At 50.4% G+C, this 17318-nt stretch overlaps 1 protein-coding gene across 5 annotated transcripts in view; it reads right to left on the minus strand.

Moving 5' to 3' along the window:
* Positions 1 to 17318, minus strand: part of ABR (ABR activator of RhoGEF and GTPase) — a 300539-nt gene that overhangs the window by 31373 nt on the left and 251848 nt on the right. The window contains exon 1 of one of the 5 annotated variants that reach the window (XM_069089724.1): positions 5965 to 6681. The exons of the other annotated variants lie outside the window; for them this stretch is intronic. Coding sequence (XP_068945825.1) covers positions 5965 to 6126 — 162 coding nt within the window. The 5' untranslated portion in view covers positions 6127 to 6681. Of the gene's footprint in view, positions 1 to 5964; positions 6682 to 17318 lie in introns of those variants that run through there. 5 annotated transcript variants of the gene reach the window in all.

The following is a 17318-nucleotide window of genomic DNA, read 5'->3' on the forward strand; positions in this document are numbered from 1 at the left end:
ACATCACTGGTTTTTATATCATCTTCATTTCCATATATATGTGTATATATGGAAATGGGTGTGTATATACATACATACATACATATATATGTACACACACACACATACACATGCTTTCCTTATAACAAAAAAAAAAGATTGAGGAAAAAAAGCAGGTATCAACACCCCTGACAGTACATGCAGTACTTCACACCCACAGTCCCCCACCTCTGCAAAGAAAGGAAGAAGGTGCGTTCAGTGTGAGGGAGAGAGCAGGTGGGGCTAACGGTGCCACATGAGCTGCTCTATGGTGCTGCTGGTTCTTCCAGAGAGTTCCCTCAGTGACTCTTCAAAAACTGTGAGTCACCTCCAAGGAGGACCAGCAGCTGTTCCCACAATCTGCCGCTCTAGGAGGACCCATCAGACCGGGCTCGGCCTGACACACTTGAGAAGTCCCAGAGAAGGGCCATTTGTTCACTTTCTCCAAGCCCTGAGGGTAAAAGGATGGGTCCTTCTGGTCACTGGGAATTCCCAGACTCATTATGGTCACCCCGGAGACTAGAGCCGAGGCAAGCGTAAGCAGCCTCTGACTCAGCCTCCTCAGTGGTCAGGCCTCTTCCTTTCTGGGGCTCTGCTGATGGTTCCTTCCCTTCTACTTTACACCAATTCTACACAAGGGGCACTTTTGGGAGAGGGTCTGACTTTTTGTCAGAGGCCTGAAACTCTCAAGGCTGGCCTAACTGGGAAGTGCAAGCATCTTCCAAGGTGCCTCTGTGATGCTGACACAGGGCTGGAGCTTTCCACAGACTCATCCTGTAGTTCTCCTTTTCTCTAAAGCCGCAGGGAGGCTGGGGGTAGACTTCAAGGACTCTATGAATGAGGAATAGGAGGCAGCACATTTTTATTTCAACGTGACTGGTTGCATTTTATTTTATGCCCCTAAAGACACCATTCTGAGAAAGGAATGATCCATGGGCTTCACCAGTCCCCTGGTCTGTCAAAGGGGACCGGGACACAGAAAAGCTTAGGATCCTCTACTCTAAAACATATTTCAGAGATGGTGTCATCAACAGGCACTTACCAACACCTACTATGGGCTAGGCATCGTGCTGAGAGCGTCTGACAAATATTTCATTTGATCTTCAAAACAACCCTTCAGGGTAGGTGCTGTTATGGCCCCCATTTTACTGAGAAAATTGAGGTAGGCAACATCAGTGACTTACCCAGGGTCACATTACCTAGGAAGCATCTGAGGCAGTCTTTGAACTCAGATCTTCCTGAATCCAGGCCCAGACCTCTCTACCCACGTCCACTACACCACCAGCCAAACTGTGCAAGGCACTGGAGATACATAGACAAATAACACCCCCCCCCCGCTGCCCTCAAGGAGCTCACACTATCTGGAGGCAAGGGGGAAGGTCACAGGCATATGGGTATAGACGAACAGGTTCTTTGTCTCTTCTCACTCATCTGGCAGGGATAAATTATTATCTATGAGCAAGTTCAAAGACAAAAAGAAAACACACAAAAAAACAGGAAATGAAAATGGAAAAAAAAAGTCCAAGTGAAATGCTTGTGTGTATGATTTTCCCTGATTTATGCCTATGCGTCCAAGGTCATTGCTGGGCCCTGAGCCACGGGCCACATTAAGCACATCTTCCAGTACTTCGAGGGGAGAGCCTGGTCTGTGACTCTCAGGGGACCCTCGTGGAGTGGGATCAGGGGATCACATCTCTGAGGCCAAAAGGGGGCTGAGAGGCCATCTAGTCCACCCACCCTCATTTCATAGACAAGAAACCTGAGGTTCCAGGAGGTGAAGGGACTTGTTTAACATCACACTCACAGGCAGAATCTGAATCCAGATCCTCTGACTCCAGACTCAGAATTCTTCCCACTGAGCTACACTGCCTTCCCATGAGACTACCGCAGGAAGGGATAAAGCTGAATTCCTTAACTCAGCTCTCTGGTCGGAGCTCTACAACTAAACAAAGGTTATTTTAAACATTTTGATTCAATATTGTGATGTTTCTCTCTACACTGAGACTTTAGCCTCAGCAAGCGGTCTCTTGGTGACTCATTCATGGCTTCCTGAAGCCTTTAAAAGGGAATAGGAAGAACCTGGGTATTTCTGGCAAATCAGATGCCTCTGAATCCTTGGGGCAAAGATCATGGAATGAAGCATCTACCTCCCAGTGACAGGCCAGCTTTGGGAACTGTCCAGAGTTAACCACTGAGCAAGCTTTCCTGATAAATCTCCTGCTTAATCCCTCCCCAGGGAGGAGCCAGCCCCTCAGCCCAGGCTGGGAAAAACAGGTTAATGCAACAGTGGGAAAAGAGAGGTGGGCAGCAGACTTGGCTGGAAAGCATGTTTGCAGCAGGAAGGCAGAAACAGGTGAGCAAACCCCACATCGTTACCAGGCAAACACTTGCATCTATAATACTGACCCACTTTGTCATACACAGAATGCCAGGGGACTGAGTCAGCCTCTGAATCATATATGCCAACCACTGCTGCTGCTGGGAGAGCCACCCGTGACTGGCGAGCTGAAGTGACCCAGCAGCGCTGCCTTGGGGAGCCAGCCTTACCAGCCTGCAGAGCGGCTCACCTCAGGGGCAGCTCTACAGAAAAAGGCAGGGTGGAGCCAGGAAAGCAAGCAGAGGGTTTGGAGACAGGAGGACCTGGTTCCAATCTAGGTCCTGCCACAGACGACCTGTGCTGCCTTGGGGAGCCAGTCTTACCAGCCTGCAGAGCTGCTCACCTCAGGGGCAGCTCTACCGAAAAAGGCAGGGTGGAGCCAGGAAAGCAAGCAGAGGGTTTGGAGACAAGAGGACCTGGTTCCAATCTAGGCCGTGCCATGGATGACCTGGGCTGCCTTGGGTGAAGACTGGCTCTGCAGCTGGAGGAGGGAGATTAAGATGCCACTTCTAACTCTTACTACCTGGGTGACCCCTGGCAAGGCACTCAGTGTCTGCATGTGTCAAAGGGAAGTTGGACTATTCAGCTTCTGAAGCCCCTTCTTGGCTCTCGAGTGAGAATCTTCTGAGCCTCTCCTCCTCTGTGATATGAGGGGGCTGACCTCAATGATTGGATCTCTAAGTCACTCCCAGGCTTAAGACTCTAGTTTTCTGAATGTGAACAGCACAAGCATTCCTTTTAGGGCCCACACAGCATCCTAGATTCAAACAAAGGGAACGGAAACTCGGAGGCCATTTGTTCAACTTCCTCATTTTACAGATAAAACACCGGAGGCCCAGGGGGGATCAAATAACTCACCCAAGGTCAAACAGGTACTAAGCCCTAGAGGAGGGATTTGAACCTGGGTCCTCTGACTCCCAAAGCTCCGCGTCATAGATCTTTGGCTAGAAGTTGGCAGCTTCTCATTTTATGCATGGGGATTCTGATGCCCAGGCAGGTTAAGGGATCATCAAAGGCAAGATTTGAACCCAAGTCCTCTGGGCTCTCTCTACTGTACCACACTGCCTTATTCTGGTGACAATCCAAGCCATAGGGAAGGAGTCAAGGAGAGCCGAGCTAGGAAATGAATGGAAAATTTGAGGCTTAAAGGAGAAAAGGCCCCTGCAGAGCTGGCAAGGCCCTCAGTTCACCCCAGGACACCTCACTCAGGTGTAAGGTAAGCCTCAAGAGCTCCTCTTTTGGTAGCCTCTGTTCAGTAAACCCATAAAAGTTGAGTCATCATCTACCTCCATGGCTGGGAGAGTGTTGTCGGGGAGGTGGCTCCAGGCCAGGATGCTAGGGAGCTCAGGGCCGCTGCACCACTAGAGGACAGAGGGGAAGCAGGGCAGGCGGGGAGGGAGGGAGGGCCCCGGCACCAGGCCGACTGCCACAGACAGCTGCCTCAGCAGCCAGGGGGACATCAGAGCTCTGGCAGCCTGGTCCCCAGGGAGGCTCAAGGTGAGATGGGGGCCGGGGCATAGCTGCTCATGTTGCAGGGCTACCCAGTATTTCCCAGGGTGGATGTCACCTTTGGTAGGGCATACCTGTGCCCTAAATCAATGTTCCAGAGTCCATCCTCTCTGGGCCTCAATTTCCCCACCTAAATCTAGAGTTCTTAGCCTGGAGACAACAGACCCAAGTGACCCATGGATAGATTTCAGGGGGGTTCATGGACTTGGATGGGGGGAAAATGACATCTTTATTTCCATTAACTGAAACTTAACACTTTCTTGAATCATTTTTTAAAAAAATTCAGAGAAGAGGACCACAGGCTGCCAAAGGAGGCCAGAATACTAAAAAAAGGCGATGTTCCCTTGCGTGAGATGACCCTTGTGGCTGGTACCAGAACCTCAAACCTGGCTCCCACCCTACCCCTGCAGATGCCAAGGAGCTGGGAGAGGAAGCACCCCCAAGGACACCCCCAGACCAGGGGTCCCAGCAGGCAGCACAGGGATGAAGAGGAGAAATGAGACCTCTGCAGGCAGGACCTGTAGCCTAGGTCTATTAACTATCATTTATTAAGTACCTACTATGCGCCAGCCATGGGATGGCCCTGAGGGGGCTCAGAGACACAGATGTAATACACAGTCTCTGCCATCCAGGTGTCTACATTCTAACAGGGAAATCCAGAGAGAGGACAGGGCCTGGACCTGAGATTTCATTGGTATATGAAACCCCTAGGTGAGGAATCGTCCTCCCAAGGAAGGCCAGCACCTTCTCCGTAGATCAGAGCTGCCCAGAGCACCAAGAAGCTAAGTCACTTATCCAGAGAGACGAAGCCAGGTGTCCCAAGGGGCACCTGAAGCAGACGCAGAGGCCAGTTCTCCACCCATGAAGCCAGGCTGCACACACAGAGTAGCCAGCAGCAGATGGGGAGACTGAAGAAAGTCTCCTGCTGATGGCAGCTTCACCTGCATCCAGATGCAGCCCTCTGTCCTCTAGGGCACTTGGGACACAGAGGACATTGGCATCCTCTCTGACACCCAATTCATTCCCTTGCTTGGCTGGCACAATCAAAGAAAACAAAGAAACTCCCATTCTGTTAGAAGCTGGAAAGTAATGAAGATGAACCCCCTCACTGGACAGAGGAGGGGAAAAGCAGACCCAGAGAGGGCACTTGCCATGTGGCACAGAGCTCTAAAACCCATCTTCTCTGGTTCAATGTTCTCCCTCATTACACAATAGCCTGCTTCTTGCCTCTCTGGCTCTGGCATGCCACAGAAGAAGAGCATCCATTTTCCTGATCTGCACCCAAACAGCCCACCCTGACCCCCTCCCCAAGTCTAGTTCCCCCTGCCTGCCTAAGAAGCCTCCAGGACTCCATGTGCCACTGGGGTCATTCCAAGCAAAGTGTGATATACAGCACTAACTTAGCTCTGAACAGGGTTGTGGGAGAGCTGAAAAGCCTGGCCCCCTCACCAGAGACTAAGCAGCATTTCCTCTGCAGACCCTCACTCTTTACCCTTCCACCTCCTCAGCTTCCCCATGGTCACTATGAGAAGCTAGAGTTCTGCTCCCAAAATAACCCACTCAGCATCTGTGTGCCTGGTTCCCTCACCCAGACACAGGAGCTAGGCAAAGGTGGTCCTTTCCCATACAAGAGAAACCTGCCCCCACCTTCCCAAGACGTGGCCAGATGCAGAGAAAGCCATAGTGGGGGTGGGGGGCTATTGCTAACTGCCATTAGTCATCATGTAACACAATTAGATACAGCCCCTCCCTCTCCTTCAGCCCATCCAAACACTATTCCTGGGGAGTCACCAGACTGGCACTCCCAGCACAGGAGAGTGCCTTGCCAGGGTTTGCAGGTGTTAAGGCTGCCTGCCAAGGAGACACCAGGTAAGATGAGTCTGTGGACTTCTGGGGGGGGGTGCTTCCTGGAGGAGAAGCAACTGCTAAAACAGCTCAAGTCAAGAGGGGGAGCCCCCTCTAAAAATCTCCCTACTTTTCCTTCCCTTCTTTTGCCAGTGGCCAGGTTCCTTAGTACCACCCTGCCCCCCAAGAAACAGGGACAGACACACAGATGGCACCTTTTGGCGGAGCAGTTTGCTGCGTACCCGGCCCCAGAGGCGGGCTCCTGTGTTGGGGGGCCGCTTGCTTCCCGGCTCCTCAATCCGTTCCAGGCAGCAGCCTTCCAATGGCTCACATACAGAGTTCAGGTTGCAGTCTGGCTGGGCTAGGATGTCCGTCATTCTGGCGGTCCACCCCCCTCCCTGGCCTCCCTTCCTGCCCGGCTTGGGGCAAAAGAAAAAATTTCAGTCACTGCCTGGGAGCCCTCAAAACTGGCTTGTGGGCGACGGAAGGGAGTGAGCCTCCTGCCCAGAGGGAAATCCCAGTGGCGAGGATGTCTTGGGCTGGTGCTTGAGCAGAGGACGAGGCTGTGTGCGTCGAAGAGACCTCTGCCCCAGCTGGGAAGCTTGCCCTGGAAAAATGTTACTTGAGCTTGGGAGAAGCCCCCATTGTGGCGGGGTGTCTTCCTCTCCTCTGCCTGCTTCCCTCCCTCCTGCGTGGCCTAGGCAATGCAGCCAGAGGCTCCAAGCCCGGGGGGAAGGCAGGATGGGACAGGGCAAGCACGCCAGGGCTGGCTCGGCACTTTCTCCTCTCCTCTCCTCTCCCCTCCCCGGGCGTTAGACACGTCCTAGGCTTTCAGGATCCTCGGTGCGCCAGAGCGCAGAGAGCACAGTGAGCTGGCGAGAGGTGGGCAGGCGGCCGAGCACTGGGGAGCATCTCGCCTCAGCTTCCCCCACCCCCGGCCCGCCCTCTCCACACCCCCCTCCACTGAGCGCTGAAGGAAGTCACCCAGAGGAGGAGCTCACCCATTGCTGGGCCCGCCCCCTACCCCCCTTCAACCTCCTGGCTTTAACCCTTTACAACCTGCTTTTCCCTCCCAAACACTGCCTTCCTCTCTCCAAGGCTCTACTAAATAAAGTCTGACAAGCTGGGATACACAATCCAGCCCCTTCCTCCTCCTCTTCTTCCCCCCCTTAATTCTTTCAGCACCAAGGCACACCAGAGGCCAGAAGAGCTGACACAGAGAGCGTCCTAGAAGACATTCTCTTCGGGAAGCCTCCAAGCTTGTCTGGTCCAGGACTCCCTCACCTTCCTCAATGGCAGTCTTGGGAAACCTGAGGACCCCTTCTCACACTAATTATTTTAAATGACTACCAAGGAAGCCAATGGTATCGAAAAACAAGCAAAACAACCAACCAGTCCACTGACACCGCCTCCCATGATCCCCTTGGCAGGGGGCCAGGATCTCAGGTCAAGAACCTCTGATCTAGACCATGGCTACAACTTCCCAAGACACAATGACCTCTCCCCAAGGTCAGGCAGGCAACCCAGGCTACAGAGAACAAAGGAGAGTAAGACTGATGAATGCTACTCAGCTGGCTATCACCAGCCTTCTCTCCCATTCATTCAACATTTGGGGATCACTGATGTAAAGGTCTCTTAGGGTCCAAATACTGGGCAAGGTACCAGGGACGCTTGGGCATAAATGAAACAGTCCCTACCCTGCCTTCAAGGTGCTTACATTCCATGACCTGAGAGGTCAGAGCAGAAGGAGACAAGGGAGAAAAAAGGGAACCCCGATGCTAGGGAATGACACCTACCATGGCCCAAATGCATATAATTTCCGCCCCCCTCCCAGACACATGCCTTTTTAATTACTGTCACGTGTGCCATTTGCAAACGGCCATGAGCACGTGTGTAGACCTATCAGCCAGGGGCTGAGAGAAACAAAGCTCCCCTTGTGACTCCTGTGATGTTTATTTAGGGCATTCTCTGCCAAATGGGAAGCAAAGGCAAAGATGTGAAGATGAGCTCTGTGTGCGGCAATCTCTCCCCAGCTCAGCTTTCCCAGCCTGCCTCCCTTTCTGCTCTCCTCCTTCCCTAGCCCACAATGGGGATCTGGGTCTGACTGCTGCAGACACTCTCTGGGGATATGGGCACAATGGAAGCCAACAGCACCTGCCATCTGTGCCCAGCGCCCTGCTGGTACCACCCCTCATCTCTGGGGTAAATGTTCCTTGAATGTCAGCCTCCAACTGAGCCAGAGTTGGGCTGGTAGGGGTAAAGGCCTTAACCTGGGAACGGCATTGGCTGGTCCATGCAGACACTGGCCACTGTCCCCAATCAACCAAGTATTTCTTACAGAGCACAAGGCACTAGACTAAGCAGGGGGGAAATTCAGTAACATAGAATGTAAGCTTCTTGAGGGCAGGGGCCTCATTCCCCAGCTCCAGTCTATTGCGTGGACTGATTAACAAGTGAGGGAAACCAAGTATACAAGGGTGAAAAGTTAGACAATGATAAGAGAGTTAAGTAATTAACACATAATTATACCCAAGGCAAGGATGTAATTAATTGGCAAATGAATGGTATAAGAGGTTCTGCCTTTGTAAAATGAGGGGGTTGGACTAGACGTGAGAGGTCCTGAGAACTCTTGAGAGCTCTGCCTTTATATAATTCAGTAGCGAAGGATGCTCTGAATGTAAGGGGAAGGAGGCAGTGGGCTGCCCAGGAGACACTGTGTGCTTTGAGGACTCGGAAAGGGGAAGTCAATTCATCTCCAAGCCTGACTGTTTGTACTCGGGTTCTACTAGGAATGCTTCGCTGGCCTCTGGAGGTCTGCTGGTCTGATCTGAGTGCTGCTCCCTGGGCCAAGACGAAATCTGATGGAATATTTCCCAGAACTCCTCCCAGGATAACCCAGCTTCTTTGGGTAAAGAGAGACGTCCCATGAGGCTCCATGTCTCAAGGAGAGCGCCCATAGGATTTGGCAGCTAGGTGGCCTAGAGTTGGCAGGACACTGAGCTTGGGAGTCAGAAAGACCTAAGTTCAAATCTTACCTCTAAAGACACTGACCAGCTATGTGGCTCTAAGCAGGTCACTTAAGTTTTTCTAGTCTCACTTTCATCTTCTGTAAAATAGGGATAACAGTCACAGGTTGTAATGAGGACCAAATAAGATAACATAAGAAAACCACTTTGTCAAGTACTACAGAAATGCCAGCCCTGAGGAGGAAGATTATATAGACCATTCTAGGACTTCATTTCCCCAGGGGCTATGTGCCTTTGCTCCAGGGCAGCTGCACCCCTGAGGGTCCGAATGTGAGAGATGTGGGAGAAGGCAATATGGCAGGACAGGCAGAGAGATCTCAGCAAGCAGAGGGGGCCTGAAAGATGGAGGGGAGAGAAGAATAATGGGGAGGAAGCAAAGGGAGGAAAAGGTGCAAAGAGGGGGGGAGGGGAAAAGAGGGTATTCTCTTTCCTTTATTAACTACTTGAATCCTACTTAAATGTTTCATTTTTAAAATGCTGCTTCTTTGCAATAATCATATATGATTCCAGATGGCCCCTGCTGAAGCTTGCTACCACCTCTGACATGAGTGATGGACCCAAGGAGCAGACTGGGACACAGCTTTTGAATATGGCTAGAGTAGGAATTTTTTGATTTAACTATGTTTGCTTGTTACAAGGATCTCAATCTTATTTTTATTTTTCAGTGTGGGCAGGGAAGAAAAAAAGCTTGATAACTGAAAAATAATTTTAATTAAAAAATATTTTTAAAAACCCAAAATGTGTGTTCTTGATCTGATTTATCAGCATGGTGCAAAACTGAGTCTGGATGACTTTGGAAGTTTATCAACAAGGGCTGGAACAGGGGCTCAAACCAAATATGGAACTCTTATCATGCAAAGAGCCCGCACTGACCCAAGTAAGCCACGTGACTCCAGAGCCAGGTGGAATGTGGGCAGCAGGAAGACCCCCATGAGACCCCGCCCCCTCTGGCCTGCTTCTGGCAGGCTCTTCCCATCTTGGGCTCTGAATGGGCACCGTCCAAGATGCCAGATGTCTCCTCCTTCGGAGAAGGGGCTGGTATTGGGCCTCCCACGTCCTCTGCCGGGTCCTCACACCTAAGGTCAAGGTAGAGTGAACCCGTGCCTTGCTCTGGAGGCTCTTTCTAGTCCATTCTGTGTAGCAAGCCAGGGAATCTGGTGCAGACAGCATCTCAGACAAGCCCTGCTAAGGACGTACAGAGCATTGCCACCGCTCCTGCAGAGTGTTTGTCTGAAGAGCAGCCTGAGTGGAAGGTATCCAGAGCCTGGATGACAAGAGCCCCCATGCTGGAGAGAAGCAACAGCTTTCCCATTGCCTCCGCAAGGAGAGAGGAAGAGAAATACACACAGATGTCTAGACTTGGCACAGCACTGGGAGTCTGAGCGCTGCCAACATGAGACCTGAGGGCTGCTTCTGCTGACCTGGCCTGTATCCCTTCACTCCCTGGCTGAAGGGAACCAAGAAAGAGGATCATAGCCAGGGGAACAATCATGCCCAGGGTGCCCTTGGGGCACAAATTTTTACTAGCTAAGTTCTAGGCAAGTCACTTAGCCCTGTTGGCCTCAGTTTCCTCATCTGTAAAATGAGCTGGAGGAATAAATGGTAAACTACTCCAGTATCTCTGCCAAGAAACCCCCAGATGGGGTCACAGAGTCAGAAAGGACTAAAGAACAATAGTAATTTCAATATGATTGCTTTTCTCTATAAGACCCTATTTTATTTTATGTTCTTTTCCCCCACCTTTTGGGAGGGAGGAAGGCAGGTCAGTTGGGGTTGCGACTTGCCCAAGGTCACACGGCTAGTAAGTGTTAAGTGTCTGAGGCCAGATTTGAACTCAGGTCCTCCTGACTCCAGGGCCAGGTGCTCTATTCACCGCCTAGCCGCCCCATATTTTATGCTCTTAAAAGCATCATTCTGAGAAAGCCACCCACGGGTTTTACCAGAATGCCTTGCCAGACGGTTCCAGGACACACAACAAAGGTGAAGAAAACGTCCTCTTCAGGAACATCAGGGAACTCTGAAGTCAGCTAAATGGAACTTTCTAAAGAATCCAGTCCTCCAGGGTCAACCGCACAATCTCACTCTCATCATTTCTTCAGGCCACACCTCCCCCAGCCCCAGGGCTACCTCTTCTCCTCCACCACTCCAAGTAGAATGGAAGTCTCATGAGGGCAGGGGCTGCGTTGGATTCCTGATACTTAGCACAGTGCTTGAACACACACATGTTTGTCGACTGAATGGAATTCCACTGTGTGGTATTTGTGGTATTCACTGGGGAGTTGAGACAAGGCTGGTAGCCACAGAAACTCTTTTACTATTACTGGGGATTCCATTTTCCTTCACTTCTGCACACCTTGCTCCCATTCTCTAATTCTTCTTGGACTGTTCTAGGGTGAGGTCTGTGCTGGGGAGGAGACAGTAATCTTCCCTTTTCTTCCCTCTATCAACAGTGGTATAGCAGGGAGAGCACTGGGCATGTCAGGAAGACAGGTTCAAAATCTACCTCAGACACTTTCTATCATTGTGATCCTGAGCAACATCTTTCTGCCTCAGTTTCCTCATCTGTAATGTGAGAGGGTTGGGCTGGTTAGCTTCTAAGGGTTCTTTCTAGCTCAAAGTCTATGATCTTATGACCTCTGTGGGCCTCAGTTTCCTTATCTGTAAAATGAGGAGGGTGAGACCCAATGACCTCCATAGTCTAGACACATGATTCTATGGGTTTATTATCTTGGCAGCACCCCCCAGCCCCAAGCCCATCTCTTCACCATTCCCACCCAGGTGTTATCTTGGACCCTCTGATGTAAGTAAGCCCCATCTTCAGCTCCTCTGATCGAAATGCCCAGGACCCTCAGAAAACAAACAAAGGAGTGACTGGGACCAAGCCTTGGATCCGAGACCTGCCCAGTCTTGTATGCCAAAGAATGCATCCAAAGGATGCCAGCCAATCCCTCTCAAGACCTGTCAAACTGGATGGCTGTTTCCCACTCCTGGGGCTGCGTGTGGGCACAAATGATACTGCCAGAAGGAACCCAGAGAGCACAGTTAAAGACACAAATTCCTGGGTAAGGAACAAAAGACCTGGGGTGCACAGGTGGTGTCTTCATCATTGCTGGCTCCACAAGGGACTGCAAAGGAATAGGGCAGATCTGGGCGATGGTCAAGGAGATAGAGCCTGAGAATGGGAGGTGGGTTTCTGGAACACAGCTTCAAAACAGGCCTGTGAGACTTCCTGGCTCAGGATAGAGGGTTCCTGATCAGAGTGCATAAGCCTGTGTCTGCTGGAGTCTTGCAAAAGTGAATCAAACAGGCAGATTTAGGTTTGGGGGGACTTTTCCCTTCTCCAAGACCCTAGGGAAATATGGCCGGTACAATAAGCGCTCCAAACCACTTTTCTACCCCCATCTCTCACTACTGCCAAACCTATGGCCTGAGCCCCAGCAAGACGGGACTAACAGCTGATTCCTAAACATGCTCTTATGAGTTCCCACTACTCTTGCTTATAGGTCCTTTCCCCACAAATGCCCTTCCTACCACCCAGCTCTGCCTGTCCAATTCCTAATCAACAGGATCTTAAATTTCAACCTGGAAGAGACTTTAGAGGACACTGAATCGGATCCTCTCATTTTACAGATGAGGAAACTGAGGTCTAGAGAGGTTAAGTGATTTGTGTAGGGTCATACAGCTATAAAATATCTGAGGCGAGATCTGAACTTGGGTCCGACTACTTCCTATCCCCACAGCCACGAGTTCTCTTCCTCTATTTAATTAACATAGATAGCACTTTGGACCTTCCTTAAGGTGCTAACAAGTTATAACTCATTCAAGAATTGTCTCTTTACACCTCTTATCTTTTTTACTAGACTATTAAGGTCAATGGACTATGTTTGAGGTTCTTCGGATCACATGACTTAATGACAGAAAGTTGTTGTTCTCTAGTCATTTCAGTCCTGTCTGGCTCTTTGGGGCCCCATACTGGAGTGGTATGCCATTGCCTTCTCCTGTTTATTTTACAGATGGGGAAACTGAGGCAAATAGGGTAAAGTGACTTGCCCAGAGTCACACACTAGTAAGCGCCTGAAGCTAGATTTAAACACAGGAAGATGAGTTCTCCTGACTCAGGGCCTGGAGCTCTATCTACTATGCTACCTAGCTGCCCATGATGCTGCCCCTTTTTACAGATGAGAATAAAGTAAATGACCTGTCCAAGGTCACACAGATCTGTATTCAAATGTAGGCTCACCAACTCCAAATCCAGGATTTCTTCCACTACCTCACAAAGCCTCCCCCACCCCACTGTACTTCCTTGCTCTCAATGTTGGCTCAAAAACAGGTACTTTGATAAATATTTATTGGATGAATGAGTACTAAAGACCACCCTGACTTTCTAGTTATCCTTCCCCTTCACTCCCAAACAAAGAGAGAACAAACACCATTCCCTCTGGTCAGGGCCATGCATCAGGGGCAGTATTCTCTGTAGTTCCTTAGAAATAGCAAGCCTCAGAAGAAAGAGGTCTGATTCCTGCTTTTGTGGGTATGGAGACTGGAGGAGGAGGGATAATATGGATGAAGGGCCCTGGGATCCAGTCAGTCCCAAGAGCCCCTAGGATGAGGCTTGCTTGGAGGAAAGCTGGCTGACTGGTCTCCATGGCAACCCCAGTACCTCAGCAGATGGGTCCTGAGCAGGAGTTCTATGCCTGCCTCCCCATGGGCTGGGGGCTCTTTTCAGGCCATCTAACTTCCCCCGATGATAGAGATGTCTCTAGCCTCGTGTCCCCACCCCCACACTGTCTCCAACTTTCCAAAGCCCAACTCATCCCTCATGGTAGCATCTGGCCTGAGAAGCTTATTTCTATTGTTCAGTAGGAGCAGATCTGCTCAAACTCCAGCCTCTTCCCCCACATAAAGTTCCTGAGAAGCATCAGACTGAATGAAAGTCACTGGCTCGCCCTCACTTGGGCAGGACCAGCCAGTGAGCAGGGGCCAGACCTCGCCTTACACCCACCCATCCAACCAAACTTGGCACAACAGAGCTCTGAGGATGTGCAAATTCCACACCAGCCTCACCCGGGATAAATGGAACCCAGCAACAGATGCCAAAACCTGACGGAAAAACCCTTTCTGAGAAGCACTTCCTATTTCCCTAATTCTTCTTAGGTCTCAAAGCCAGAGGTGTATAACCAGGGCTGGTGGCTTACGGCAGGGGTTTTTGACCTTTTTTTTTTTTTTTTGGTATTATGGATTTCTTCTGTGTATTTTTAAATACACAAATTTAAATTAATGAAAATCTTTAAAGAATTAAGATTACAAAGGAACTATTTAAATAGAAATAAAGATGTGATCCCAGACCCATTGAAATCTATCTACAAATTCCCTGGAAACCCAAGGTTAAGAATCCCTGACCTAGTGGGATACAAAGCTCACTCATTGGTAAGAAAGATGTAAGGCTGGGGAAAATGACTTTGTGTGGGCTTCTCCATCCAATATTTTTACCCAGGGAACATGAAATTAGATGGAAAGGGGACCTTCTCCTCTGCCTATCTAAATCACTGTTCAGCAGCTGGTCATTCTAGTAGGTGGGGGCCCCCAAAGCCCAAGACCAGGGTACACAGCGGATTCTAAGATGGGGAAGTGTCAGGCTAGAGAGGAGATGGGATGGCAAGTCAGGGCAGAAAGGGACAGTACTAGGCTTTGACAGGGAGATCTGTCTGCTGTCATTGGCCTCTTCTCCTTCCAATGGGGTTTAGGCTCTGGGAACCCCCTGGAATCTTCCCACTTGATGAGGCATTTGCCTGAGGCCTTTCATTATAGCTAGGCCCAAATCTCTTACTCTTAACCTAGGCTAGCCCTCCATTGTTCAGCTACTTCCCACCCTTGATCCTATCAAAATATCTATACCCAAATATGTTACCCTCAAACTAGCCTAGCCCTCCATGTCTGTCATCTCCAGGTAGCCTCCAGCTACTTCCCACCTTTAATCCCATTACTGGAGTCCGACCTCAGCTCCATCAAAGATCCTCCTTAGACTCCTCCTCAAGACCCTCCCCAGACCCCTCCTCTGAACCACCCCTAAACCCTCCCACAATCTTTCTGTATGTAAGATCCCTCATGCCTCCCCGAAGGTGCTGAGATTCAATCTAGCCCAGACTAGCTGTGTCAGAATTCTGGCCCGCTTGTCCAACACAAGAGTCACAAACGCCTAGACTCCTTAAGAGACTACCCATTATGGCAAGTATTTAATAAACTTTGTTTTACTTTGGCTGAGAGAAGGCTTGAGTCGAATTCATTTGGCAGGACCCAGAGTGTTGGTATTTTGGGGTCTCAAGCACTTCTAAACCCCAAACCTCAACACTTCCAGCTGGAGAAAGGCCAAATATGGCAGACTATGTAGTCACTACTGGTGAAGGATGGCCCCACTGGCTGCTTCTGCTTGGCTAGGGGAGAATATGGAGAGGGCTCATCAATACCACACCATCCTTCTCAAATGAGCCACTCTAACAGATCTAGAGACTGAAATCCAAGAGGCCAGCCCAAAGGAAAGGCAAGCTGAAGGACAGAGGAGTATGAAGTAGCCTCTGCTTACAGGGCAATAATGTCCAAACAGACAAAGACAAGTAAGGGGGCTGCTAGCAAAAAGGTGGTACAAGGGTCCAACTGAGCAAAGGGGGTTATTAGCTGCATGGGAGTACTGAGGGGCCTGGGGTGATGGGATGTGGGATTCAGGAAAACAGCAGTACAGATGGCTGCCAAGCATGGGAATTATTGCAGGATGAGGCTGGTTTATCAAGAGAAATGGAACTTCAAAGCTATAAGCTCCTTGTGTTGATATCCTGTATGTGGCACCTAGTAGGCATTCAATACTTGCTAAATTGAATTAATTTAATGACCCGAGGGGCTGCCTAGACTGGAATCCTCTCTCCAACACACTTGAGCAGCCACTGAACCCTTTGCTTGAAGACTGGGAAGGAAGAGCTCGTGATCTCTGAGTCAGCCCATTCCAATTCTGGACACTTCTGCGCATCAGTAAGTTAGTAAGCCAACACTGTTGCCACCCTCTGGGGCCAAGCAGACATGGTGAATCCCCTTTTCCATTTGACAGCCTTTCTGTTCCTAGAAGACTTTAGTAGGAGGTTTCAGTTTTTAAGCACTCATTTATTACTTGTGGCCCTAAGGGTTCATCAGGGTCTGTTACCTGGGGGCATTGCCTGGGACCACTCAGTCTTTATAGGTCAGCTGACTCTAAGGCGGCTCTCTAGCCTTTCTGGCTTCCTGCCTCCTTCTCTTAAGTCCAAAATCTCCAGGTCCTTCAATAGATTTCCCTGGAGCACTGTATTAAGTCCTTAGCCATGCTGGGAGTCCTGCTCTGGAAACTCTCGAGCCTATCAATCAGCATCCTTTCTATAAGGTAGCGCCCAGAACTAAAGACACCAAACACAGCCATGCTGTGACCTGGGCAGAGGGCAGAAGGGTGAAGACGGTGTGTTCCTGTCATTTCCCACCGTTGTTGACTCAGTGAGGTCTGCACCCCACGCCCAACAATCTCCTCCAAACCAGCGGGCGTCTGGCCAGGACTCCCTCATCTTGTACTGACTTTTGAATGAATGCAAGTCGAAAACTCTAAATCTATCCCTACTCCAGTGCATTCTCTTAGATCCAGCCCAACATTCTAGCGTGATGCAATCTTCTTGGTTTCTGCCCCTGTCATCCGAGCATATAGGTTACCCCTCCCAGCCCTGCATCAGCTGCACACATCTGATAAGAAGTCATTAATAAAAATGGTAAATAGCACAGAGCCAAGCCCAGGGCCCCTGAGACCTGCCTCCCTGTGGACAAGGAGCTGTTTTCCTCACCCTTTATCCTCACTGGACTGTCTGTGAGCCAGACAACAGGGATGATGGTCCTACATCAGAGATGGAAAACCTAAGGCCTTGCCTTATTTACTCATTCATTTATCCAGCCTATCACTTGTTTGTTTACTGAGCATCTAGCACTTCCGTGGCTAAGGCCAATGGGAGGCTGGGAAAAGGAAGCCTTTTGCCCTGGGTCCCCTTGTCGGGTTAGAGGCAAGAGTGGGGCTGGCAGCCAGAATGGGCTCACATGCCCCAGCCCCATCCTGGGCAGTGCTGGCCATGTCAGGAGCTCACTGACATCTGCCTGGACCTCAGCAGGGATGTCCTGCTTGCAGCAGCATAAACAAGCCTGCTCTCTGCTCCTCGAAACCTACCCCAGGGGGCTGGCAGCACTGTCCTACAGAAGCAGGGTCAGCGGTGTCACTGAGGGAAGTCAGGAGCTCAAAGGGCGTTTGGGAAGAGAGGAAAGAGAGGAGGGGAAGAGAGGGAAGGACAAAGAAGGGAAGGGGAAAAGGAAGAGAGAAGAGGAGAAGGCAAGGAAGGGAAGGGAGGAAAGGGGAGGGGAGGAGAAAGGAGGGGAGGGGAAAAGGAAGAGAAGAGAGGAGAAGGGAAGGAAGGGAAGGGAGGAAAGGGGAGGGGAGGACAAAGTAGGGGAGGGGAGGACAAAGGAGGGAAGGAGAAAAGGAAGAGAGGAGA

The sequence above is a fragment of the Petaurus breviceps genome, unplaced genomic scaffold, assembly GCF_028583685.1.
Source record: "Petaurus breviceps papuanus isolate PSGF00001 unplaced genomic scaffold, PetGlider_PUasm1.0 186, whole genome shotgun sequence".
In the NCBI taxonomy this organism is placed as follows: Eukaryota; Metazoa; Chordata; class Mammalia; order Diprotodontia; family Petauridae; genus Petaurus; species Petaurus breviceps.